The sequence below is a fragment of the Diorhabda carinulata genome, chromosome 10, assembly GCF_026250575.1.
Source record: "Diorhabda carinulata isolate Delta chromosome 10, icDioCari1.1, whole genome shotgun sequence".
Lineage (NCBI taxonomy): Eukaryota > Metazoa > Arthropoda > Insecta > Coleoptera > Chrysomelidae > Diorhabda > Diorhabda carinulata.
In genome coordinates this window covers 14,792,461-14,820,404 of record NC_079469.1, presented here as the reverse complement: position 1 = coordinate 14,820,404, position 27,944 = coordinate 14,792,461, and the positions used below count along the sequence as shown (strand labels likewise).

The 27,944-nt window shown below is 36.0% G+C and overlaps 1 protein-coding gene across 2 annotated transcripts in view; it reads left to right on the top strand.

Annotated features, from left to right (window-relative positions):
* The first annotated feature begins 482 nt into the window (after positions 1-482).
* LOC130899075 (hemicentin-1-like) overlaps positions 483-27,944 on the top strand; it is a 188,722-nt gene continuing 161,260 nt past the window's right edge. For both annotated transcript variants that reach the window (XM_057808817.1, XM_057808818.1), the window contains exon 1: positions 483-731. In XM_057808817.1, the coding sequence (XP_057664800.1) occupies positions 647-731 (85 nt within the window). In that variant the 5' untranslated portion in view covers positions 483-646. The remainder of the gene's footprint in view (positions 732-27,944) is intronic.

The window sequence follows — 27,944 nt, the reverse complement described above, 5'->3', positions numbered from 1 at the left end:
GGAAAAGTGACCTAACAAGCTGAAAAGTGCTGAAAGTTTGATTTTGGAGGTTTCAGTTCATTTGCCTCATTTACCTATAAACAAAGGAAATTGCGATTTTTTCGTAGATTAAATATTTTTGCAACATTTTCCATATAGCCGATTCCGCTTTCCATGTTTCGATAATTGAATTTCATTATATACATTCGTAGAAAATCCCGAAACGTGATAAATTTCCACCCTTATTTTGCGTCGTTCGGAAATACGGGCTTACATGTTTCAAATTAGTTTAGTACCCTGTATATGGCACCCCGTTTTCAGTATTTCGAAATAATTTCGAGTAAATATTTGTCAAACGTTTCGAATTTAGCATCAACACGCCCCCCCGAAATTGATGTTGGAAGAAATTTTCAGGTGAGAAAATTCATCGAATCGACTGTAGTCGCTTTTTCTCGTTGGACGTCGTGTCGGGTTTCCTTCGTAGTACGGCCAGAATGCGTGGCGTCAGTGCTGCGAAGTATAACGTTAGGGGTAGGTTTTCACCCTCTTTGTGTTTTTTTCTGGGAAATTTGAATACTTCGCGCCGCTACATCGCGATTTTTGGTAAACCGAGTTTTCGTGTTAGTGAAAACTTTGTGGTTTTCGGAAAGTGTTTTTTTTTTTGGAAATGAAATTGTTTGTGGGAGCTGTTTTATATTTTTCTTTTGTCTATGGCCAAACAAGTATACCTGAAGAAGAAGAAACCGAAACAGGTCAGGATTTTTTTATAATAATATGTAAAATCGTAAAACGAGGTTTGGTTTGATGATTTATCAATTTTTAAGCTCCTGTATGCTTGACCAATACACTACGCTTAACCTTACCAATAACTAATTTCATTGGTTGAAGGTAACAGTCTCGTAGTAGCATATTTTCAGTTCGAAAAATTTCCGAAAAGTTTTATGAAACAAGAATGTTTTTGGCACTTTTTTTTCAACTCAATTTTATTATTTATAACGTTGATATTTATAAAAAAAATCTCACCCTCGAAATATTATGTTCGGCTAGTGAATTATCTATATAATCCTATAGAGGTCACTGCAGTACAATTAAACTTATTGCTAGTATCCAAGTTGGTTGTTTTTGTTGCTGTTTATTTCGTAAAATGATTAATTACAGTTAGAGAAAATGGGAAAATATGTTTTTGTGGTTGATAAAACTCCAAAATATGAAATTATTCATGATATGGGGATGATTTTATTATGAAAAATAAAATTTTTTTATCAAATGCAGTTGATTTTAAGGGGAGTTTCTAGATTGGTCAAAAATTGGCTTAAAAAAGGTTTATTTGGTTACAAATTGGCTGTCTTCGAATTCATTTGATCTAAAATTGACTTTAATCCAATTTCCTTGTTAAAAAACTGTTTTTCTTCAGTTTGACTTGTTCAAAAATAATTCTTTCTATTTTATTTGGTCAGAAATTGGTTCTTATCAATTTCATTTGGTCAAAAATTGGCTTTTTAGGTTTATTTGGTTACAAATTCGCTGTTTCCGAATTCATTTGGTCAAAAATTGACATTAATCGAGTTTCCCTATTAAAAAATTGGTTTTTTTCAGTTTGACACGTTCAAAAATTCTATTTTCCTTTGATTTGGTCCGAAATTGGCTTTTTCAGGTTTACTTGGTTACAAATTGGCTGTCTTCGAATTCATTTGATCAAAAATTGACTTTAATCGAGTTTCCCTATTAAAAAATTGGTTTTTTTCAGTTTGACACGTTCAAAAATTCTATTTTCATTTGATTTGGTCCAAAATTGGCTTTTTCAGGTTTATTTGGTTACAAATTGGCTGTTTTAGAATTCATTTGGTCAAAAATTGGTTTTAATCGAGTTTCCCTATTAAAAAATTGGTTTTTTTCAGTTTGACACGTTCAAAAATTCTATTTTCATTTGATTTGGTCCGAAATTGGCTTTTTCAGGTTTATTTGGTTACAAATTGGCTGTTTTAGAATTCATTTGGTCAAAAATTGGTTTTAATCGAGTTTCCCTATTAAAAAATTGGTTTTTTTCAGTTTGACACGTTCAAAAATTCTATTTTCATTTGATTTGGTCCGAAATTGGCTTTTTCAGGTTTATTTGGTTACAAATTGGCTGTTTTAGAATTCATTTGGTCAAAAATTGGTTTTAATCGAGTTTCCCTATTAAAAAATTGGTTTTTTTCAGTTTGACACGTTCAAAAATTCTATTTTCATTTGATTTGGTCCGAAATTGGCTTTTTCAGGTTTATTTGGTTACAAATTGGCTGTCTTCGAATTCATTTGATCAAAAATTGACTTTAATCGAGTTTCCCCATTAAAAAATTGTTTTTTTTTTAGTTTGACACGTTCAAAAATTCTATTTTCCTTTGATTTGGTCCGAAATTGGCTTTTTCAGGTTTATTTGGTTACAAATTGGCTGTCTTCGAATTCATTTGATCAAAAATTGACTTTAATCGAGTTTCCCCATTAAAAAATTGTTTTTTTTTTAGTTTGACACGTTCAAAAATTCTATTTTCCTTTGATTTGGTCCGAAATTGGCTTTTTCAGGTTTATTTGGTTACAAATTGGCTGTTTTCGAGTTCATTTGGTCAAAAATTGGTTTTAATCGAATTTCCCTATTAAAAAATTGATTTTTTTTAAGTTTGACACGTTCAAAAATTCTATTTTCATTTGATTTGGTCCGAAATTGGCTTTTTCAGGTTTATTTGGTTACAAATTGGCTGTTTTAGAATTCATTTGGTCAAAAATTGGTTTTAATCGAGTTTCCCTATTAAAAAATTGGTTTTTTTCAGTTTGACACGTTCAAAAATTCTATTTTCATTTGATTTGGTCAGAAATTGGTTCTTCTCAATTTCGTTTGGTTCCAAATTGTCTTTTTTCAGGTTTATTTGGTTACAAATTGGCTGTTTTAGAATTCATTTGGTCAAAAATTGGTTTTAATCGAGTTTCCCTATTAAAAAATTGGTTTTTTTCAGTTTGACACGTTCAAAAATTCTATTTTCATTTGATTTGGTCCGAAATTGGCTTTTTCAGGTTTATTTGGTTACAAATTGGCTGTTTTAGAATTCATTTGGTCAAAAATTGGTTTTAATCGAGTTTCCCTATTAAAAAATTGGTTTTTTTCAGTTTGACACGTTCAAAAATTCTATTTTCATTTGATTTGGTCCGAAATTGGCTTTTTCAGGTTTACTTGGTTACAAATTGGCTGTCTTCGAATTCATTTGATCAAAAATTGACTTTAATCGAGTTTCCCCATTAAAAAATTGTTTTTTTTTATTTTGACACGTTCAAAAATTCTATTTTCCTTTGATTTGGTCCGAAATTGGCTTTTTCAGGTTTACTTGGTTACAAATTGGCTGTCTTCGAATTCATTTGATCAAAAATTGACTTTAATCGAGTTTCCCTATTAAAAAATTGGTTTTTTTTATTTTGACACGTTCAAAATTTCTATTTTCCTTTGATTTGGTCCGAAATTGGCTTTTTCAGGTTTACTTGGTTACAAATTGGCTGTCTTCGAATTCATTTGATCAAAAATTGACTTTAATCGAGTTTCCCTATTAAAAAATTGGTTTTTTTCAGTTTGACACGTTCAAAAATTCTATTTTCATTTGATTTGGTCAGAAATTGGTTGTTCTCAATTTCGTTTGGTCCCAAATTGTCTTTTTTCAGGTTTATTTGGTTACAAATTTGCTGTTTTCTAATTAATTTGATCAAAAATTGACTTTAATCGAGTTTCCTTGTTAAAAAATTGTTTTTTTTTAAATTTGATTTGTTCAAAAATAATTCTTTCTATTTTATTTGGTTAGAAATTGGTTTTTCTCACTTTTGTTTGGTAAAAATTGGCTTTTCTCAGTCAGTTTTATCAAAAATTGGCTTTAATACAAAATTTTGTCAAAAATTGTTTTCTTTTGGCTCAACTAAGTGAAACATGGCCTTAACAATTTCAGTAAGGTTAAAATTTTTGGTTTCCAAACTCAATTCGGTTGAAAATTGTTTTTTTTGGATTCAATTTCGTCAAAAATCGACTTTCTCAACATTAATTTGGTCAAAATCAGGTTACTATATTAATTTTGCACAAAATTGGTTATTCTTGGTTTGTTTTTGTCAAAAATTGGCCCATACAAGTCCAGTTGAGTAGAAAATTGACTTTTCTTACTTTATTTGGTCAAAAATTGACTTCCTCCAATTTCATTCTACCAAAAATCGGAATTTTAGTTGTTATATGATCAATTGTCAGTTTTTTTACAATGTTTCGTCAAAAATTGTATGTATCAACGTTAAATTGGTTAAAAATTGTTTTTTTGGGTTTTCTTAGTGGAAAATGCCATTTTCAATCTCAATTAGTTCGAAAATAAGGTTTTCAAATACAATTATGTCAAAAGTTGACATTTCTAGAATCAATTTTTCCAAAAAAAAAAACAACTTTTCGCTAAAAAAAGCCTTTTTGATTCTAATTTTGCCAAAAATTGGATTCATTAAGATCGCGTCCAAAATCTATGTTAAACTTGATGATCTTGATCGGGACTATCGCACGAAATTTTCAAATTATTTTATCCGTCATCTAAATCCACGTAAACTCGATGACCTGGCTTCGATAATGATACAAATTTACGAAATTATCAATCTCTAATTATCTTTTATAAACATACAATATTTTTTATGAAGAATACTTTTCCATTCGAAATAAATTTTCATTTCAAGCAGGTGAGGTTCGATTTTTTTCGTAAAAAATTAGATTCTCAACTCGGAAATAAATTTCGAACAAATGAAGGGTTTAAACGCTAAATTGGAGGGATTTAGAACTCTGCCATTGAGTGAACGAAAGACACTGGAAGGATTCTCCTCGGAATGGCAGTCCGAAAGTTATATGTAAATTACCACAAACTCTTTTTCAATAGTCCAGGAGAAGTGGTTAATATCACATTGTATCAGCTGACGAACGTTTTTCCAAATATTTTGGAAATTATCTAAAACACAGTAACGACTCACCCTGTATGCGTTTTATAATAGATTTTGATTTGATCATTTGTTGCAATCACTTATCAACGACTTTTTATAGTCCAGGAAAATTGTTTTATATCACATTTTATCAGCTGACGAACGTTTTTCCAAATATTTTTGAAATTATCTAAAACACAGTAACGACTCACCCTGTATGCGTTTTATAATAGATTTTGATTTGATCATTTGTTGCAATCACTTATCAACGACTTTTTATAGTCCAGGGAAAGTGGTTTATATCACATTGTATCAGCTGACGAACGTTTTTCCAAATATTTTTGAAATTATTCAAGACACAGTAACGACTCACCCTGTATGCGTTTTATAATTGATTTTGATTTGATCATTTGTTGCAATCACTTATCAACGACTTTTTATATTCCAGGAAAATTGGTTTATATCACATTGTATCAGCTGACGAACGTTTTTCCAAATATTTTTGAAATTATCTAAAACACAGTAACGACTCACCCTGTATGCGTTTTATAATAGATTTTGATTTGATCATTTGTTGCAATCACTTATCAACGACTTTTTATATTCCAGGAAAATTGGTTTATATCACATTGTATCAGCTGACGAACGTTTTTCCAAATATTTTTGAAATTATCTAAAACACAGTAACGACTCACCCTGTATGCGTTTTATAATAGATTTTGATTTGATCATTTGTTGCAATCACTTATCAACGACTTTTTATAGTCCAGGAAAATTGTTTTATATCACATTTTATCAGCTGACGAACGTTTTTCCAAATATTTTTGAAATTATTCAAGACACAGTAACGACTCACCCTGTATACGTTTTATAATTGATTTTGATTTGATCATTTGTTGCAATCACTTATCAACGACTTTTTATATTCCAGGAAAATTGGTTTATATCACATTTTATCAGCTGACGAACGTTTTTCCAAATATTTTTGAAATTATTCAAGACACAGTTACGACTCACCCTGTATACGTTTTATAATTGATTTTGAATTGATCATGTGTTGCAATCACTTGTCAACGACTTTTTATATTCCAGGAAAATTGGTTTATATCACATTTTATCAGCTGACGAACGTTTTTCCAAATATTTTTGAAATTATTCAAGACACAGTAACGACTCACCCTGTATACGTTTTATAATTGATTTTGATTTGATCATTTGTTGCAATCACTTATCAACGACTTTTTAATAGTCCAGGGAAAGTAATATAACAACGATTTTCCCTGTATGAAAACAGACCTGATACAATAATCGATTTCGTATATTTTCAATTTTCAAAAGTGCTTATTTAACAAATAGTATCAAAAAAGTTTTTCATATCACGTGTGTCGTTTATATTCGTGCGAATCACTTTGACACGTGACACGTTTGAGTCATTTGTGTTATTTGTATGTATCTACATGTAAACATTTCTGTGTGCAACCGAAAGGGAATTTTCTATAGTCCATTCGTACAAATAAATATATAATTTGAATGTTTCTATATTTGTGTATATTTTCTTCTATTAGCTCTTTCGAAACTTCTCCTCTCCTGATTCTGGATTTGATTCTTATCGAATGCTCCAGACAGAAAATCTGACTTACAAAAATTAACTCATTTCTTGAGAAAATTATCGCTCTTTTTACGCAAAAACCTACTTCTCCTGCTCTCCTGGTACAAAATCTTGATGAACGAAAGATTTGCAAACGATTTGGATTTTCTAAGAATTTTTTTTCCTGTTACACAGAAGAACTTCTTGTTCACTTATTCTCCTGATACGTCTGTCGTCAGATTATTTGAAATTCTCATTGGCTTTCCTGCTCTCCTGATATTTGATTCATATGTTATCAATTTCTCTCGAATCTTATGAAAGTTATGCCACAATTTGGATTTTTTTGAAAGTTCGATGATCTTTTTTGATTTTCCTGAGACATTTTTCAAGAAAATTACTTAAAACACCTTCTTGTTCACCTCCTCTCATAATACGAAGTCTGACGTCATATTATTTCAAATTCTTCTAGTTTTTGCTGTTCTCCTGATACTTGATTTATTTATTATCAACTTCTCTTGATACTAAAATTGATTCATATCAAAATAACTGAGCAACTGCTGCTCCTGTTACTCGAAATGCCTCCTCTCTCTCTCTCCTGCTCTCCTGTTACTGAATTTTAGAAAATTTTCGCACGATTAGAATTTTTTAGAAAGTTCGATGATCTTTTTAGATTTACCTGAGAAATTTTTCAAGAAAATTGTGTTTCCTGTTACTCAAAACACCTTCTTGTTCACCTTCTCTCATAATACGAAGTCTGACGTCATATTATTTCAAATTCTTCTAGTTTTTGCTGTTCTCCTGATACTTGATTTATTTATTATCAACTTCTCTTGATACTAAAATTGATTCATATCAAAATAACTGAGCAACTGCTGCTCCTGTTACTCGAAATGCCTCCTCTCTCTCTCCTGCTCTCCTGTTACTGAATTTTAGAAAATTTTCGCACGATTAGAATTTTTTAGAAAGTTCGATGATCTTTTCGGATTTATCTGAGAAATTTTTCAAGAAAATTGTGTTTCCTGTTACTCAAAACACCTTCTTGTTCACCTCCTTTCATAATACAAAGTCTGACGTCAAATTATTTCAAATTCTTCTAGTTTTTGCTGTTCTCCTGATACTTGATTTATTTATTATCAACTTCTCTTGATACTAAAATTGATTCATATCAAAATAACTGAGCAACTGCTGCTCCTGTTACTCGAAATGCCTCCTCTCTCTCTCCTGCTCTCCTGTTACTGAATTTTATAAAATTTTCGCACGATCAGAATTTTTTAGAAAGTTCGATGATCTTTTTGGATTTACCTGAGAAATTTTTCAAGAAAATTGTGTTTCCTGTTACTCAAAACACCTACTTGTTCACCTCCTCTCATAATACGAAGTCTGACGTCATATTATTTCAAATTCTTCTAGTTTTTGCTGTTCTCCTGATACTTGATTTATTCATTATCAATTTCTCTTGATACTGAATTTGATTCACATCAAAATAACTGAGCAACTGCTGCTCCTGTTACTCAGAAAACCTCCTGATTCTCTTGATCTCCTGATACAAAATCTTGTAAAAATGATTTCGACTTTCATAAAGTTAACATCTTTTCATGAACATTATATTTTATTCGGTTCAGTTAGGATCATAAAATCAGGATACGACTCTGTTAATGTATCGGTATTAGATGGTATATTCCCGTGGGAATTTATGGATATGGCGTTTGGTATAAGACTAGAAGACTGGAAAAAGTTACTGTACCATTAAATTGTATAACAATGATAATTAATTAACAATTTTTCATTTCAATATTTACTGTATATAGAATACAATAAAAAAATAAAATCGCGGGCAAAAAAAAGGATTCTGGATCCGTAAATCTCATCCGTGTTGACAATATTCCACGGTCTTGATGTTGTAAAAGGATTGAAATACAAATCCAAATGTAGAATGCAAATGAGGGGTAGATTTGTAGATTTCCAGGTGTATATATATCTTTAATTTATTTAGGGAATTTACCGAACCTTCTGGCGTTTTCACCATTACTTTCAAGTGGAATATTCAACGTACTACCTATACAGGGCGTTTTTTTCCCCAATACTATCTCAACAAATTCTTAATTTCCTTCTTCTCAGATCGATATTCAGCACTAGATTTAATAATTAATGTCTTATTGAATAATTCATGAGACGTCTGACTAGAAACACCTCTTTAATATACTCTATTGACTCATGTGTCAAAAGTCAAGCTTCATATATCAAACGTCACGTATTGCACGTCAAAAGTCAAGTTTCAAACGTCAAAAGTCTCGTGTCACCCTTGGTAAATCCAGATACATATGTCATGTGTCAAAAGTCAAGCTTCATATATCAAACGTCACGTATTGCACGTCAAAAGTCAAGTTTCAAACGTCAAAAGTCTCGTGTCACCCTTGTTAAATCCAGATACATATGTCATGTGTCAAAAGTCAAGCTTCATATATCAAACGTCACGTATTGCACGTCAAAAGTCAAGTTTCAAACTTATTACCTATACAGGGCGTTTTTTCCCCAATACTATCTCAACAAATTTCTAATTTCCTTCTTCTCAGATCGATATTCGGCACTAGATTTAATAATTAATGTCCTATTGAATAATTCATGAGACGTCTGACTAGAAACACGTCTTTAATATACTCTATTCATAATTAAAACGGTTTTAGTAGATCTAACACTCTGTATACTGTTAAAGCGGAATAATTATAGAAAAAACAAATTATAATCCGTTCGTTTAGAGGTTGAAACAAACTACCCAACTGAAAGCAATAACAACAAGTGATTAATTAAATTATTAATTACATAATGAGTGTTGTGTGAACGTTTCTATGATTAAATAACCGTCTTCAGTTACATAAACTCATCTATATTGATAAATCCGAATTTAAATAACCATAATCTGTGGTAACGATGTCAAAATCGCATAAATTGGGCTTCGAATTGATTTAGTATCCACCGTATACCCCAGATCTGATTCTTAGCAACTTTTTCCTATTATCAGACCTCAAGATGATCGTTATATCGTCATTTAACGCTTCTATATTGAATATTAGAATGGAATGTTATTGAGAAATGATAATTTCATAAATTTATGCTATTATCCTGACTAGGATCGTCTTGCTGTAGCGCGAATTCAAGTTTCGAGTGTGTAAAACGGCTTTTTGCGAACATTTGAACAGATTTAAGTATAATTAGGACATTTGTTAGAGAAAATTTGAGAAATATACGGAAAATGGCATTTAAAATTCGACTGAAACCCCCCCAACTACCTAGTGGGGGCGCGTTATTAGGGACTAATGTAGTTCGATTTCTCCGTATACGATAATGATGATTAGGGAACGAGAAGGTAAAGAAGAGCAGAACAATTTTGGAATCCATTAAAAACTCTCGCCCTATTCGCGTCCAAAATATGTAAGGAAAATAATTGTTCAACGTAGGATATTGGGAAAACGCATTTTGGGGTTGTGAAAGTCTTCGTAATGTACGAGGTATTTGTACTAAATATAATATCGGAATTAACGGCATTGTGAACAAATCGGTATAGCCGTGGTATCAGGAATAGTTTGGATAACTAATAAAAGGAGCAATTGATCCTTATCTACCAGGATCGGGATGACATTAGTACGTTTTTTGATAAATTTCGAATTGGTCGGGAAATTTTTCAGAAGATAAATAAATTATAACATCCCCTATTCAATTCAAATTAAACATTTTGCTGTTTACATATTTTCTCAAAATAATTTCTGTTTAAAATAATTTTATGTAATTTGTTCTTACCTGAACACCTGGTTTCTCACCCCCAGTCAGCTTTTATTAGTATATCGTGACCGAGAAGAGTTCGGGGGTTGTTTCAGAAATACTGCTCTTTATCACGGCATCATTGACTCTTATCAAAAGGGATTGAACATATGTTTCGACGAAAAACTGCATTTAAATTAGAAAAATATACACATTACGAATTTTGTATAATAATTCGTCTACTGGGTGAGACGAAAATTATGCTAACTAACCTCGAGATCCATTTCCTTTCATTATACAACTATATAATTTCATGAAAAACTCATTCTTCATATTTATTCATGACTATATAATCACATAATATATTACCACTAACATTTAGATATATAAAACTTGTTTTATTCGTATAAAATTGTCAAACGTCACGTGTCATACGTCAATAATTGAGTTTCATATGTCTTACATCAAGTGTCGTACGTCAAAAGTCAAAAATCGTATACCAAACGTCACAAACTATAAAATATATGAAATAATATGGAAATGTGTCTGATTTAAATTGAACATATGAAGTTGTTGTAATAGTATGAAAATATCAAACGTCCAGATTCATACGTCAAAAGTTAATACGCAAACATAACGTATTAAATGTCAAACACCACGAGTCGCACGTTAAAAATCATGTTTCAGATTTCAAGTTTCATAAGTTAAAAGCCACGTATTATATATCAAATGTGTAGTGTCATGTGTAAAGTCGAGATAAGTATGTTAAACATCACTTATGGCAAGTCAAAAGTCATGTTTCGAACGTCAAAGACCTCGTGTCATACTTGAAAAGTCTAGATACATATGTCATGTGTCAAAAGTCAAGCTTCATATATCAAACGTCACGTATTGCACGTCAAAAGTCAAGTTTCAAACGTCAAAAGTCTCGTGTCACCCTTGGTAAATCCAGATACATATGTCATGTGTCAAAAGTCAAGCTTCATATATCAAACGTCACGTATTGTATGTCAAAAGTCAAGTTTCAAACGTCAAAAGTCTCGTGTCACCCTTGGTAAATCCAGATACATATGTCATGTGTCAAAAGTCAAGCTTCATATATCAAACGTCACGTATTGTATGTCAAAAGTCAAGTTTCAAACGTCAAAAGTCTCGTGTCACCCTTGGTAAATCCAGATACATATGTCATGTGTCAAAAGTCAAGCTTCATATATCAACCGTCACGTATTGCATGTCAAAAGTCAAGTTTCAAACGTCAAAAGTCTCGTGTCACCCTTGGTAAATCCAGATACATATGTACATATGTCATGTGTCAAAAGTCAAGCTTCATATATCAAACGTCACGTATTGCACGTCAAAAGTCAAGTTTCAAACGTCAAAAGTCTCGTGTCACCCTTGGTAAATCCAGATACATATGTCGAGTGTCAAAAGTCAAGCTTCATTTATCAAACGTCTCGTGTCACCCTTGGTAAATCCAGATACATATGTCGAGTGTCAAAAGTCAAGCTTCATATATCAAACGTCACGTATTGCATGTCAAAAGTCAAGTTTCCATCGTCAAAAGTCTCGTGTCGCCCTTGGTAAATCCAGATACATATGTCATGTGTCAAAAGTCAAGCTTCATATATCAAACGTCACGTATTGTACGTCAAAAGTCAAGTTTCAAACGTCAAAAGTCTCGTGTCACACGATTTTATGAGTCAAATATCACTAATTGTACGTCAAAAGTCAAATTTCATATATCGAACGTCATGTAATACACGTCAAACGTCACTAGTCACACGTAAATGGTTAACTTATATATGTCACACGTCAAATGTCAAGTTTCGTTCGTCAAACGTCACATGTCGAACGTAAAACGTCACGTATCGCGTGCCGAACGTCATATTGGTTTTAAATTTTATCTATTCTACATATATTTCGAGAAATATCTCAATGAATATAACGAGAATGATAGAGTGTATTTCCATTCGGTTACATATATAGCTTTATTCACATCAAACATAAGTTTTCATTCGTATATCTCTTAATTAATCTCTCTATCTCTGTTGCATTGTTCATCAAAATCCACAGTCCGAGACCGCGATTAATCCGATGTTAATATTTAGTTCGAAATATGCCCTTCATAAATAATTTGTACGTTCGCTCGACGAAGTTTACGAAAATGTAGGGCAATAAATTCGAACCTTAAAATTTTGTTAGTAAACTTCTTTCATTGCGTCGAGAAAATGTCTTAAATCGAGATACAGCGGTGTTCTCTATCGATTTGTACGTATACTAAAAACTAAACGGTTTAGAAAACTATTTTAGTCCCTACATTTTTATGAGTCGAAGGGCAATTAAGTCACGAAATGGTCATAACTGATTTTTCTTTTGATATTTTTTATATTTCAAAATAATTCAGTACTTAAATAAACTCGTGATGAAATTTGTCTGTGGTTATAATGTTGAAGTTTTCTCTAATAAACTGATATACGAGGTGTAGCTAAGAAATACATGATTTTGTATCAGGAGAATATGAAAATTAAAGAGGAATTTGAAGTATAATATGTTATCAGTTTACGTATCAGGAGAATTAGAAAACGAGGAGGTATACTGAGAGACAGGATTCTGTTGAAAAGTTTCCTATTTATTAAATAGGATCAGGATAACAGACGTACGAAACAACTTTCAAAATACACTGTGCAGTGAAAACTACGCTGAATTTCAAGTAGACATATTAACGTCCTCCTAAATCTTTGATTTTGTATCAGGAAAACATGAAAATTAAAGAGAAATTTAAAGTAATATGTTATCAGTTTACGTATCAGGAGAATAGGAAACGAGGAGGTATTCTAAGTGACAGGATTCTGTTGAATAGTTCCCTTTATTTATTAAATAGGATCAGGATAACAGACGTACGAACCAACTCTCAAAATACACTGTGCAGTGAAAACTACGCTGAATTTCAAGTAGACATATTAACGTCCTCCTAAATCTTCGATTTTGTATCAGGAAAACATGAAAATCAAAGAGGAATTTGAAGTAATATGTTATCAGTTTACGTATCAGGAGAATTAGTAAACGAGGAGGTATTCTGACTGACAGGATTCTGTTGAAAAGTTTCCTATTTATTAAATAGGATCAGGATAACATACGTACGAATTGATTGAGGCATTTAAGGAGGTTTATTGTAGGATGTTATACAAGGTGCAGTAAAAATACATTGAATTTTGAAGTATATATATTAACGTTATTCAAAATCTTCAATTTATTTCAAATTATGCGCTTTTGTGATTTCACGAGAGTGTCTGTTTGATTTTCATTGCGTCTATTTAACCGAAATGCGGAATTGACTTTTCACTGGTAAATCCGAACCAAGATCGCGTCGAAGAGGAAAATCTATTTAACGTTTGAAACATACGACATTCGGGATCTCTTCGGGAGAAAATGGAAATTGACGGGGATTTAGCTTTCGTTATATACATTTCTCAAATTTTTATTTATCATGGCTACCTAGAGAAAAGAAAAACATCAAAAAATTAACCGGAACTAGCTAGTTTACTAGGAAAAGCGCACAATATGCGTTGTAATTTGGACAGTAGATCCTTTTACGATTCAATATCCCAATTAGAAAGGGTTTTTGTATGTATTACTCCCAATAAGGGTTATATAGAAGATGGAAGTTCATAAAAATCGAAATTTTCATCAGGAGAATAGAAAAATTTGAAACCAATTTCAATGAGATGCGGTCCTTTACAAATTCGTTGGAAATTCGATTTGATATCAGGAGAATAGCGAAACAAGGGGGTGTTTTGATTAACAGGAACAAAAATTTTCTACAAAAAGTGCGTTGCTTCCCCAATTTCATGAGAAAATGAAATTTTGTGTCATGGGAACAGAAGAAAAGAGGAATTTGAAGTAATAGGAGCAACAATTCAATTATTGAGATGTGTTCTTCCATTAATTTGATGGGAATCAGACTTTTTATTGGGGCGATATCGAAAAGAGGAGGTATTCTGAGTAACAGGAGCAATAATTTCGTACAAAGAGTGCGTTGTTTCCTTAATTTCATGAAAATCAAACTTTGTATCAGGGGAACAGAATAACGAGCAGGATTTTGAAGTAACAATTCTATTATTAAGATGTGTTTCTCCATTAATTAGATGTAAATCATATTTTTATCAGGAGAATAGCGAAACGAGAAGGTATCCTAAGTAACAGGAGCAATAATACCGTACAAAAGTGCGTTGTTTCCTTAATTTCACGAAAATCAAACTTTGTATCAGGGGAACAGAATAACAAGTAGGATTTTGAAGTAACAATACTATTATTAAGATGCGTTCCTCTATTAATTAGATGTGAATCATATTTTTATCAGGAGAATAGCGAAACGAGAAGGTATCCTAAGTAACAGGAGCAATAATACCGTACAAAAGTGCGTTGTTTCCTTAATTTCATGAAAATCAAACTTTGTATCAGGGAAACAGAACAACGAGTAGGATTTTGAAGTAACAATTCTATTATTAAGATGCGTTTCTCCATTAATTAGATGTGAATCATATTTTTATCAGGAGAATAGCGAAACGAGAAGGTATCCTAAGTAACAGGAGCAATAATACCGTACAAAAGTGCAATGTTTCCTTAATTTCACGAAAATCAAACTTTGTATCAGGGGAACAGAATAACAAGTAGAATTTTGAAGTAACAATTCTATTATTAAGATGCGTTGCTCCATTAATTAGATGTGAATCATATTTTTATCAGGAGAATAGCGAAACGAGAAGGTATCCTAAGTAACAGGAGCAATAATACCGTACAAAAGTGCAATGTTTCCTTAATTTCACGAAAATCAAACTTTGTATCAGGGGAACAGAATAACAAGTAGGATTTTGAAGTAGCAATTCTATTATTAAGATGCGTTCCTCCATTAATTAGATGTGAATCATATTTTTATCAGGAGAATAGCGAAACGAGAAGGTATACTAAGTAACAGGAGCAATAATACCGTACAAAAGTGCGTTGCTTCCTTAACTTCATGAAAATCAAACTTTGTATCATGGGAACAGAATAACAAGTAGGATTTTGAAGTAACAATTCTATTATTAAGATGCGTTCCTCTATTAATTAGATGTGAATCATATTTTTATCAGGAGAATAGCGAAACGAGGAGGTGTTCTGATTAACAGGAGCAATAATTTCTTGCGTTGTTTTCTCATTTTCATAAAAATCAAAGCTGGTATCAGGAGAACATGAAGAATTTGGTATAGAACGAGCGACAAAAGTCACAGGTGATGAAAAATGGGTCCTGTACAATAACATAGTTCGAAAACGATCATGGAGCAAACACGATGAGCCAGTAAAAACCACATCGAAAGCTGAAAAATTACAGAAAAAGCTCATGCTGTCAGTTTAGTGAGGTTACGAAGGCGTTGTGTTTTTTAAGCTGCTTCCAAGAAACCAAACGATCAATTCCGATGTTTACTGTCAACAATTAATGAAACTGGATGAAGCAATCAAAGAAAAACGGTCAGAATTGTCGAATCGGAAAAGTTTAGTGTTTCAAAATGGTAATTCAAGACCTCACTCATGTTTGGCAAATATTGGAGCTTGGATGGGAAGTGATGCTCATCCTTCATACAGCCCTGATCTGGCTCCATCTGATTACCATTTATTTCGAAGTTTGCATAATTCTTTGAATGGTCAAACTTTCACCAATGACGATGACCTTCAATCGAACCTGGTTCAGTTTTTTGCTGATAAGTATCAGAAATTTTATGAGCGCGGAATCGTGAGGCGAAAAGAAAGATTGCAGAAGGTCATGAAAGCAAAATGGAAACTATATCAAACATTCGGTTTGATATTTAAAGTGGACAGTCGTGTTATTTCAAAAAAATCGACAAATACCGATGATATTCCAAATGATCCGAGATCTTGGTGTTGTTTGGTGAGTAATTAATGAAAAAAAAAAAATTAAAACGAAATGAAAAAATCTGCCTAAAATGATATAACAGTAACATTCTGCGCATATGTCTGCTTAATAGCCGTAATATTCGCATTTTATAACGATATTGATTAGGTAATATTCAATACGTATACCCAGATTCGACTCAGGTGGAGGCGGCGATAATAAAAAGCACGCACAAATCGAAGTATTTTACATGGAATTTTGCGAAACAGCCGGAGAAATTCGGGAAAAGAGAACTAGAAACCTGTACGGTTTTGTAATAAAAAAAAAGGTAACGCAATCGGAATGAAAAATTATCAAGCAAATTAATCATTTTGCTCGACCGTTTTCTGATGATTGATTGGATAATTTCGTAGATGCCGTTGAAGCTCACGACACGTGCTATGTTTTTATTAGTCACATTGATAGGCGAAAGATGGGATGAGTTTTATTTCCTGGACGTTTAATGACCCTCTATCTTCACCCTTCACCCTTTACCTGGCTAATTTTATTACGATTTCTACGCTCTATCTAACGACTATTAACTCCCAATGACACACAAAATCCCTTCCATACACCTAGACGCTAAAGGATTGTTTTTATTTCATAGATCCTCTTATCTGCCAGACGCGGGTTGCGATTGTTTGATGCTGATTAAAAGCTCGTTTTGGAAATACAAACTTTAAACTCCCCCGTTTGAATTATGGAAATTTTTTTAGTTTTTTACATTTTCTTATGGTTTGTTTTTGGGAAAGACAATACAATAAATACAAATTTTGGTACGGTTTATAAAAAGACATTCTCTTAAAACCAATTTTGAGTTGGTTTTGAAAGAGACAATCTCCTAGGAGAAATTTTGATTCGATATATGAAGGGGACAGTCTCTGAAGAAAAATTTTGGTATGAATTTTAAAAAAACAGAGTCTCTAAAGACATATTTTGGTTTTATTTTGAAAGAGAAAGTCAAATTTGAGATTGGTTTTTATAGAATAGTCAAATTTGAGCATCGTTTTTAAAGATTTCAGTGTCTGGAATCAAATTTTAATTTGATTGTTGAAAAAGACAGATTTTGAATTGTTTTGGTTTAGCTTTAATGAAAACAGTGTCTAATGACAGATTTTGATTGTGTGGCAGTATCAAATTTCGTTTTGCTTTTGGTGAAGGCAGTCTCTAAAGTCAAATTTGAGTTTGAAACGACAGTTTTTGCAATAAAATTTTGATTTGTATTTCAAAAAAGTCAGACAAATTTTGGTTTGGGTTCTATAAAAGACAATCACTAACAACAAATGATAGTTCAATTATTGAAAAGACAGTCTTAGCAGTTTTCCAAAAAATTCTCTAAATTTAGATTTTGTTTTCGAAGAAGACTTTCTCCATGGTCAAAATTTCGTTTGATTTCTGAAGAAAACAGTCTCTGAAGACATATTTTGGTGTAATTTTGTCTCCAAAGTCAAATTTGGCTTTGACTTTGGCAGTCCCTGCAGATACATTTCGCTTTTAGTTCTAGAAAAGACAGTCTCTAACGACAAAAGACAGTCTCCAATGACAAAAGACAGTCTCCAATGACAAAAGACAGTCTCCAATGACAAAAGACAAACTCCAACGACAAACGGCAGTGTCCAACGACGAAAGACAGACTCCAACGTCAAACGGCAGTCTCCAACGACGAAAGACAGACTCCAACGACAAACGGCAGTCCCTAACGACGAAAGACAGACTCCAACGACTTTAGACAAACTCCAACGACAAACGGCAGTCTCCAACGATGAAAGACAGACTCCAACGACAAAAGACACAAAGTCTAACGACAAACGGCAGTCTCCAACGACGAAAGACAGACTCCAACGACAAAAGACAAACTCCAACGACAAACGGCAGTCTCCAACGATGAAAGACAGACTCCAACGACAAACGGCAGTCTCCAACGACGAAAGACAGACTCCAACGACAAACGGCAGTCTCTAATGACGAAAGACAAACTCCAACGACAAACGGAGGTCTCCAACGACGAAAGACAGACTCCAACGTCAAACGGCAGTCTCCAACGACGAAAGACAGACTCCAACGACAAACGGCAGTCCCTAACGACGAAAGACAGACTCCAACGACTTTAGACAAACTCCAACGACAAACGGCAGTCTCCAACGATGAAAGACAGACTCCAACGACAAAAGACACAAAGTCTAACGACAAACGGCAGTCTCCAATGACGAAAGACAGACTCCAACGACAAAAGACAAACTCCAACGACAAACGGCAGTCTCCAACGATGAAAGACAGACTCCAACGACAAACGGCAGTCTCCAACGACGAAAGACAGACTCCAACGACAAACGGCAGTCTCTAATGACGAAAGACAAACTCCAACGACAAACGGCAGTCTCCAACGATGAAAGACAGACTCCAACGACAAAAGACACAAAGTCTAACGACAAACGGCAGTCTCCAACGACGAAAGACAGACTCCAACGACAAAAGACAAACTCTAACGACAAACGGCAGTCTCCAACGATGAAAGACAGACTCCAACGACAAAAGACAAACTCCAACGACAAACGGCAGTCTCCAACGACGAAAGACAAACTCCGACAAACGGCAGTCTCCAACGATGAAAGACAGACTCCAATGACAAAAGACACAAAGTCTAACGACAAACGGCAGTCTCCAACGACGAAAGACAAACTCCAACGACAAACGGCAGTCTCCAACGATGAAAGACAGACACCAACGACAAAAGACACAAAGTCTAATGACAAACGGCAGTCTCCAACGACAAAAGACAGACTCCAACGACAAACGGCAGTCTCTAATGACGAAAGACAAACTCCAACGACAAACGGCAGTCTCTAATGACGAAAGACAAACTCCAACGACAAACGGCAGTCTCTAATGACGAAAGACAAACTCCAACGACAAACGGAGGTCTCCAACGACGAAAGACAGACTCCAACGACAAACGGCAGTCTCTAATGACGAAAGACAAACTCCAACGACAAACGGCAGTCTCTAATGACGAAAGACAAACTCCAACGACAAACGGCAGTCTCTAATGACGAAAGACAAACTCCAACGACAAACGGCAGTCTCCAACGACGAAAGACAAACTCCAATGACAAAAGACAGTCTAACGACAAACGGCAAATAAGACAGTCTCTGAAGACAAATTTTGGTTTGTGTCCTAGAAAAGACAGTCTCTAACGACAAATTATAGTTTCTTAAGACAAATTCCGTTTTTAAAGACAAATGATAGTTCATATTCTGAAAAGACTGTATCCTAAGACAAAAAATAAACCTTTTATTCGTAAAAAACACTCGATACAATGTTTTTTTATACAATTTTAACAAATTCGAAACTAATTTCATAAAGTTGAAAGCAAATTATATAAAATTTACATTGAACAGTCCTCGTACAACTCCTAACCTCTATTTAAACGGTTTGGGACCACGTATATCGGTAATTCGTTAAATTCCCGCGGGATATATATATGTATATAATTTCCAAAATACAGTTCGTAAACTATTCACTTATTACAAAATACGTTGAATTCCATATTTCGGTAAAATACTATTAGATTTGGAGGCGGTTTAGTGGCCGAACGTGTATCGGTAGTTAAATGTCCTTTATTAAGTCGATTACGAACCTATTAGCAAACCCCCCACAATAAACACTTCATACTTCATCCAGTAAAATAAAATAACCGATAAAGTGCTCTGATTAAATATTTCGTATTAATACAAACAAACTTCGCATCGCGTACTACAAAATAAGGAAAATTCGTCAAATTTTCTTGATAACGCTCAACCAAACATCGTATAAAACGAACCCGCCGACATATTCTATAGAAAAGACTCGAGATTATGTCCGATAAGCCCTTTTCGTGAACGGTTTTAAGTGTAGTCTACCGTAGAATTGTGCACTTCCTCAGTGTTGGGTAGTCCTACCGGTAATTGTGGTCGCATCAAGCGTGAATATAACCCAACCATTGAAACTTGCGATTTATATACTCCCCCGAATCGGGGTCACATATATACGGGATGTCAAAAGAGTTTATTGCAATTTCGAAGATTCGATTTAATTTTATTGAAATTAAAATAATTCAACTGCAACCCAAAAGGTTATATTCTGTCCCCCAGGGGAACCCAGATCATCCATCAATCCCACTTCTTGTAGAACGTGGGAAGGCTTCAATCACCAGGCCCATCAAATCTCACTTCCCAGTTTCATCTTGGGCTGATCACGAGTCTGATTTTTCCAGAATTTACCAAAGTTACCAAGAGACTGTTCGGTTTGACCATTTCTTCCTGGGATACCGGATAATCCAGTGTCTGCAGCAGTTCTATCAATCCCACTTCTTGTACAACGTGGGAAGGCTTCAATCACCAGACCCATCAAATCTCGCTTCCCAGTTTCATCTTGGGCTGATCACGAGTCTGATGTTTCCAGAATTTACCAAAGTTACCAAGAGACTGTTCGGTTTGACCATTTCTTCCTGGGATACCGGATAATCCAGTGTCTGCAGCAGTTCTATCAATCCCACTTCTTGTAGAACGTGGGAAGGCTTCAATCACCAGACCCATCAAATCTCACTTCCCAGTTTCATCTTGGGCTGATCACGAGTCTGATTTTTCCAGAATTTACCAAAGTTACCAAGAGACTGTTCGGTTTGACCATTTCTTCCTGGGATACCGGATAATCCAGTGTCTGCAGCAGTTCTATCAATCCCACTTCTTGTAGAACGTGGGAAGGCTTCAATCACCAGACCCATCAAATCTCGCTTCCCAGTTTCATCTTGGTCTGATCACGAGTCTGATGTTTCCAGAATTTACCAAAGTTACCAAGAGACTGTTCGGTTTGATCATTTCTTCCTGGGATACCGGATAATCCAGTGTCTGCAGCAGTTCTATCAATCCCACTTCTTGTAGAACGTGGGAAGGCTTCAATCACCAGACCCATCAAATCTCACTTCCCAGTTTCATCTTGGGCTGATCACGAGTCTGATTTTTCCAGAATTTACCAAAGTTACCAAGAGACTGTTCGGTTTGACCATTTCTTCCTGGGATACCGGATAATCCAGTGTCTGCAGCAGTTCTATCAATCCCACTTCTTGTAGAACGTGGGAAGGCTTCAATCACCAGACCCATCAAATCTCGCTTCCCAGTTTCATCTTGGGCTGATCACGAGTCTGATGTTTCCAGAATTTACCAAAGTTACCAAGAGACTGTTCGGTTTGACCATTTCTTCCTGGGATACCGGATAATCCAGTGTCTGCAGCAGTTCTATCAATCCCACTTCTTGTAGAACGTGGGAAGGCTTCAATCACCAGACCCATCAAATCTCGCTTCCCAGTTTCATCTTGGGCTGATCACGAGTCTGATTTTTCCAGAATTTACCAAAGTTACCAAGAGACTGTTCGGTTTGACCATTTCTTCCTGGGATACCGGATAATCCAGTGTCTGCAGCAGTTCTATCAATCCCACTTCTTGTAGAACGTGGGAAGGTTTCAATCACCAGACCCATCAAATCTCACTTCCCAGTTTCATCTTGGGCTGATCACGAGTCTGATTTTTCCAGAATTTACCAAAGTTACCAAGAGACTGTTCGGTTTGACCATTTCTTCCTGGGATACCGGATAATCCAGTGTCTGCAGCAGTTCTATCAATCCCACTTCTTGTAGAACGTGGGAAGGCTTCAATCACCAGACCCATCAAATCTCGCTTCCCAGTTTCATCTTGGGCTGATCACGAGTCTGATTTTTCCAGAATTTACCAAAGTTACCAAGAGACTGTTCGGTTTGACCATTTCTTCCTGGGATACCGGATAATCCAGTGTCTGCAGCAGTTCTATCAATCCCACTTCTTGTAGAACGTGGGAAGGTTTCAATCACCAGACCCATCAAATCTCGCTTCCCAGTTTCATATTGGGCTGATCACGAGTCTGATTTTTCCAGAATTTACCAAAGTTACCAAGAGACTGTTCGGTTTGACCATTTCTTCCTGGGATACCGGATAATCCAGTGTCTGCAGCAGTTCTATCAATCCCACTTCTTGTAGAACGTGGGAAGGTTTCAATCACCAGACCCATCAAATCTCACTTCCCAGTTTCATCTTGGGCTGATCACGAGTCTGATTTTTCCAGAATTTACCAAAGTTACCAAGAGACTGTTCGGTTTGACCATTTCTTCCTGGGATACCGGATAATCCAGTGTCTGCAGCAGTTCTATCAATCCCACTTCTTGTAGAACGTGGGAAGGTTTCAATCACCAGACCCATCAAATCTCACTTCCCAGTTTCATCTTGGGCTGATCACGAGTCTGATGTTTCCAAAATTTACCAAAGTTACCAAGAGACTGTTCGGTTTGACCATTTCTTCCTGGGATCCAGTGTCTGTAGCAGTTCTATCAATCCCACTTCTTGTAGAACGTGGGAAGGCTTCAATCACCAGACCCATCAAATCTCGCTTCCCAGTTTCATCTTGGGCTGATCACGAGTCTGATTTTTCCAGAATTTACCAAAGTTACCAAGAGACTGTTCGGTTTGACCATTTCTTCCTGGGATACCGGATAATCCAGTGTCTGCAGCAGTTCTATCAATCCCACTTCTTGTAGAACGTGGGAAGGCTTCAATCACCAGACCCATCAAATCTCGCTTCCCAGTTTCATCTTGGGCTGATCACGAGTCTGATGTTTCCAAAATTTACCAAAGTTACCAAGAGACTGTTCGGTTTGACCATTTCTTCCTGGGATCCAGTGTCTGTAGCAGTTCTATCAATCCCACTTCTTGTAGAACGTGGGAAGGCTTCAATCACCAGACCCATCAAATCTCGCTTCCCAGTTTCATCTTGGGCTGATCACGAGTCTGATTTTTCCAGAATTTACCAAAGTTACCAAGAGACTGTTCGGTTTGACCATTTCTTCCTGGGATACCGGATAATCCAGTGTCTGCAGCAGTTCTATCAATCCCACTTCTTGTAGAACGTGGGAAGGTTTCAATCACCAGACCCATCAAATCTCACTTCCCAGTTTCATCTTGGGCTGATCACGAGTCTGATGTTTCCAAAATTTACCAAAGTTACCAAGAGACTGTTCGGTTTGACCATTTCTTCCTGGGATCCAGTGTCTGTAGCAGTTCTATCAATCCCACTTCTTGTAGAACGTGGGAAGGCTTCAATCACCAGACCCATCAAATCTCGCCTCCCAGTTTCATCTTGGGCTGATCACGAGTCTGATTTTTCCAGAATTTACCAAAGTTACCAAGAGACTGTTCGGTTTGACCATTTCTTCCTGGGATACCGGATAATCCAGTGTCTGCAGCAGTTCTATCAATCCCACTTCTTGTACAACGTGGGAAGGCTTCAATCACCAGACCCATCAAATCTCGCTTCCCAGTTTCATCTTGGGCTGATCACGAGTCTGATGTTTCCAGAATTTACCAAAGTTACCAAGAGACTGTTCGGTTTGACCATTTCTTCCTGGGATACCGGATAATCCAGTGTCTGCAGCAGTTCTATCAATCCCACTTCTTGTAGAACGTGGGAAGGCTTCAATCACCAGACCCATCAAATCTCACTTCCCAGTTTCATCTTGGGCTGATCACGAGTCTGATTTTTCCAGAATTTACCAAAGTTACCAAGAGACTGTTCGGTTTGACCATTTCTTCCTGGGATACCGGATAATCCAGTGTCTGCAGCAGTTCTATCAATCCCACTTCTTGTAGAACGTGGGAAGGCTTCAATCACCAGACCCATCAAATCTCGCTTCCCAGTTTCATCTTGGTCTGATCACGAGTCTGATGTTTCCAGAATTTACCAAAGTTACCAAGAGACTGTTCGGTTTGACCATTTCTTCCTGGGATACCGGATAATCCAGTGTCTGCAGCAGTTCTATCAATCCCACTTCTTGTAGAACGTGGGAAGGCTTCAATCACCAGACCCATCAAATCTCACTTCCCAGTTTCATCTTGGGCTGATCACGAGTCTGATTTTTCCAGAATTTACCAAAGTTACCAAGAGACTGTTCGGTTTGACCATTTCTTCCTGGGATACCGGATAATCCAGTGTCTGCAGCAGTTCTATCAATCCCACTTCTTGTAGAACGTGGGAAGGCTTCAATCACCAGACCCATCAAATCTCGCTTCCCAGTTTCATCTTGGGCTGATCACGAGTCTGATGTTTCCAGAATTTACCAAAGTTACCAAGAGACTGTTCGGTTTGACCATTTCTTCCTGGGATACCGGATAATCCAGTGTCTGCAGCAGTTCTATCAATCCCACTTCTTGTAGAACGTGGGAAGGCTTCAATCACCAGACCCATCAAATCTCGCTTCCCAGTTTCATCTTGGGCTGATCACGAGTCTGATTTTTCCAGAATTTACCAAAGTTACCAAGAGACTGTTCGGTTTGACCATTTCTTCCTGGGATACCGGATAATCCAGTGTCTGCAGCAGTTCTATCAATCCCACTTCTTGTAGAACGTGGGAAGGTTTCAATCACCAGACCCATCAAATCTCACTTCCCAGTTTCATCTTGGGCTGATCACGAGTCTGATGTTTCCAGAATTTACCAAAGTTACCAAGAGACTGTTCGGTTTGACCATTTCTTCCTGGGATACCGGATAATCCAGTGTCTGCAGCAGTTCTATCAATCCCACTTCTTGTAGAACGTGGGAAGGCTTCAATCACCAGACCCATCAAATCTCGCTTCCCAGTTTCATCTTGGGCTGATCACGAGTCTGATTTTTCCAGAATTTACCAAAGTTACCAAGAGACTGTTCGGTTTGACCATTTCTTCCTGGGATACCGGATAATCCAGTGTCTGCAGCAGTTCTATCAATCCCACTTCTTGTAGAACGTGGGAAGGCTTCAATCACCAGACCCATCAAATCTCGCTTCCCAGTTTCATATTGGGCTGATCACGAGTCTGATTTTTCCAGAATTTACCAAAGTTACCAAGAGACTGTTCGGTTTGACCATTTCTTCCTGGGATACCGGATAATCCAGTGTCTGCAGCAGTTCTATCAATCCCACTTCTTGTAGAACGTGGGAAGGTTTCAATCACCAGACCCATCAAATCTCACTTCCCAGTTTCATCTTGGGCTGATCACGAGTCTGATTTTTCCAGAATTTACCAAAGTTACCAAGAGACTGTTCGGTTTGACCATTTCTTCCTGGGATACCGGATAATCCAGTGTCTGCAGCAGTTCTATCAATCCCACTTCTTGTAGAACGTGGGAAGGTTTCAATCACCAGACCCATCAAATCTCACTTCCCAGTTTCATCTTGGGCTGATCACGAGTCTGATGTTTCCAAAATTTACCAAAGTTACCAAGAGACTGTTCGGTTTGACCATTTCTTCCTGGGATCCAGTGTCTGTAGCAGTTCTATCAATCCCACTTCTTGTAGAACGTGGGAAGGCTTCAATCACCAGACCCATCAAATCTCGCTTCCCAGTTTCATCTTGGGCTGATCACGAGTCTGATTTTTCCAGAATTTACCAAAGTTACCAAGAGACTGTTCGGTTTGACCATTTCTTCCTGGGATACCGGATAATCCAGTGTCTGCAGCAGTTCTATCAATCCCACTTCTTGTAGAACGTGGGAAGGCTTCAATCACCAGACCCATCAAATCTCGCTTCCCAGTTTCATCTTGGGCTGATCACGAGTCTGATGTTTCCAAAATTTACCAAAGTTACCAAGAGACTGTTCGGTTTGACCATTTCTTCCTGGGATCCAGTGTCTGTAGCAGTTCTATCAATCCCACTTCTTGTAGAACGTGGGAAGGCTTCAATCACCAGACCCATCAAATCTCGCTTCCCAGTTTCATCTTGGGCTGATCACGAGTCTGATTTTTCCAGAATTTACCAAAGTTACCAAGAGACTGTTCGGTTTGACCATTTCTTCCTGGGATACCGGATAATCCAGTGTCTGCAGCAGTTCTATCAATCCCACTTCTTGTAGAACGTGGGAAGGTTTCAATCACCAGACCCATCAAATCTCACTTCCCAGTTTCATCTTGGGCTGATCACGAGTCTGATGTTTCCAAAATTTACCAAAGTTACCAAGAGACTGTTCGGTTTGACCATTTCTTCCTGGGATCCAGTGTCTGTAGCAGTTCTATCAATCCCACTTCTTGTAGAACGTGGGAAGGCTTCAATCACCAGACCCATCAAATCTCGCCTCCCAGTTTCATCTTGGGCTGATCACGAGTCTGATTTTTCCAGAATTTACCAAAGTTACCAAGAGACTGTTCGGTTTGACCATTTCTTCCTGGGATACCGGATAATCCAGTGTCTGCAGCAGTTCTATCAATCCCACTTCTTGTAGAACGTGGGAAGGCTTCAATCACCAGACCCATCAAATCTCGCTTCCCAGTTTCATATTGGGCTGATCACGAGTCTGATTTTTCCAGAATTTACCAAAGTTACCAAGAGACTGTTCGGTTTGACCATTTCTTCCTGGGATACCGGATAATCCAGTGTCTGCAGCAGTTCTATCAATCCCACTTCTTGTACAACGTGGGAAGGCTTCAATCACCAGACCCATCAAATCTCACTTCCCAGTTTCATCTTGGGCTGATCACGAGTCTGATGTTTCCAAAATTTACCAAAGTTACCAAGAGACGGTTCGGTTTGACCATTTCTTCCTGGGATCCAGTGTCTGTAGCAGTTCTATCAATCCCACTTCTTGAAGAACGTGGGATTCCTTCAATTTCCACAGATCTTCATCTTCTATTTCATACACTTGCTCCAGAGATTCGTGCAGAATGTTGATAGAGGTCTCATCCTCAGATCTTCTCTGGTTATAATTGCTCTGAAGAGTCTTTGCCTGTTTCAGTCCCTGTACGTTTTTCCAATATTTATTCCATGTTTTTTTCCAGCAACCTTAGTTATAAAGCCTTCAACTTTTCCTGTCATAGCTGCTGAGCAAACACTTGAACAGTTACCCCGTTCCAAATGCAGTTATTTCTTCAATTTTTTCAGCAGTTAATCATTATCTTGGTAAAACTAAAGTTTCGACGAGACTGCGGCTTTTTCGCCTCAACGTATTTCAGTATTTCAAAGACGAAGTCGTGAAATTTACCTGCTTCCTCGATTGGTCCTTCAAACGTTGCAAATACGTTTCGTCTTTTTGGGTGTTTAATGGTTAAATGTCGTACTAGGCACCATCTAATTATTACCTATCAGATTCGTCTCCGAAATTATGTAAAACCGTAGCTTTCGTCATATTTTCGATGAATAATTCTAGTCTCCAGTTTCGTTGATTATTTTTATTTCTTTACACGCGCGTACTGATTCGACACACTAAACAATGCACTTAACTTATAATAATTTACTTATAAATATCTGTAAAATAATTACTTTCGCTAATGCGTTCTTTTAACTACGACTATTTATTTAAAACTAAACTAACTGCGTTTAAACTAATCATATATATATACCTAAATAAAATTCTAAAAAGATTTATGAAAAAAACAGTCTCCAAAGACAGATTTTGGTATTATTTTGGCAAAGACAGTCTCCAAAGTCAAATTTGAGTTTGGTTTTTCAAGAAAACTATCTCCAAGGTTAAAATTTCGTTGATTTATGAAAAATACAGTCTCTGAAGACAGATTTTGGTGTTATTTTGGCAAAGACAGTTTCATAAGTCAAATTTGGTTTTGGTTTTTGAAGAAAACTGTCTTTAAGGTCAAAATTTCGTTGATTTATGAAAAAGAGAGTCTCCGAAGACGGATTTTGGTGTTATTTTGGCAA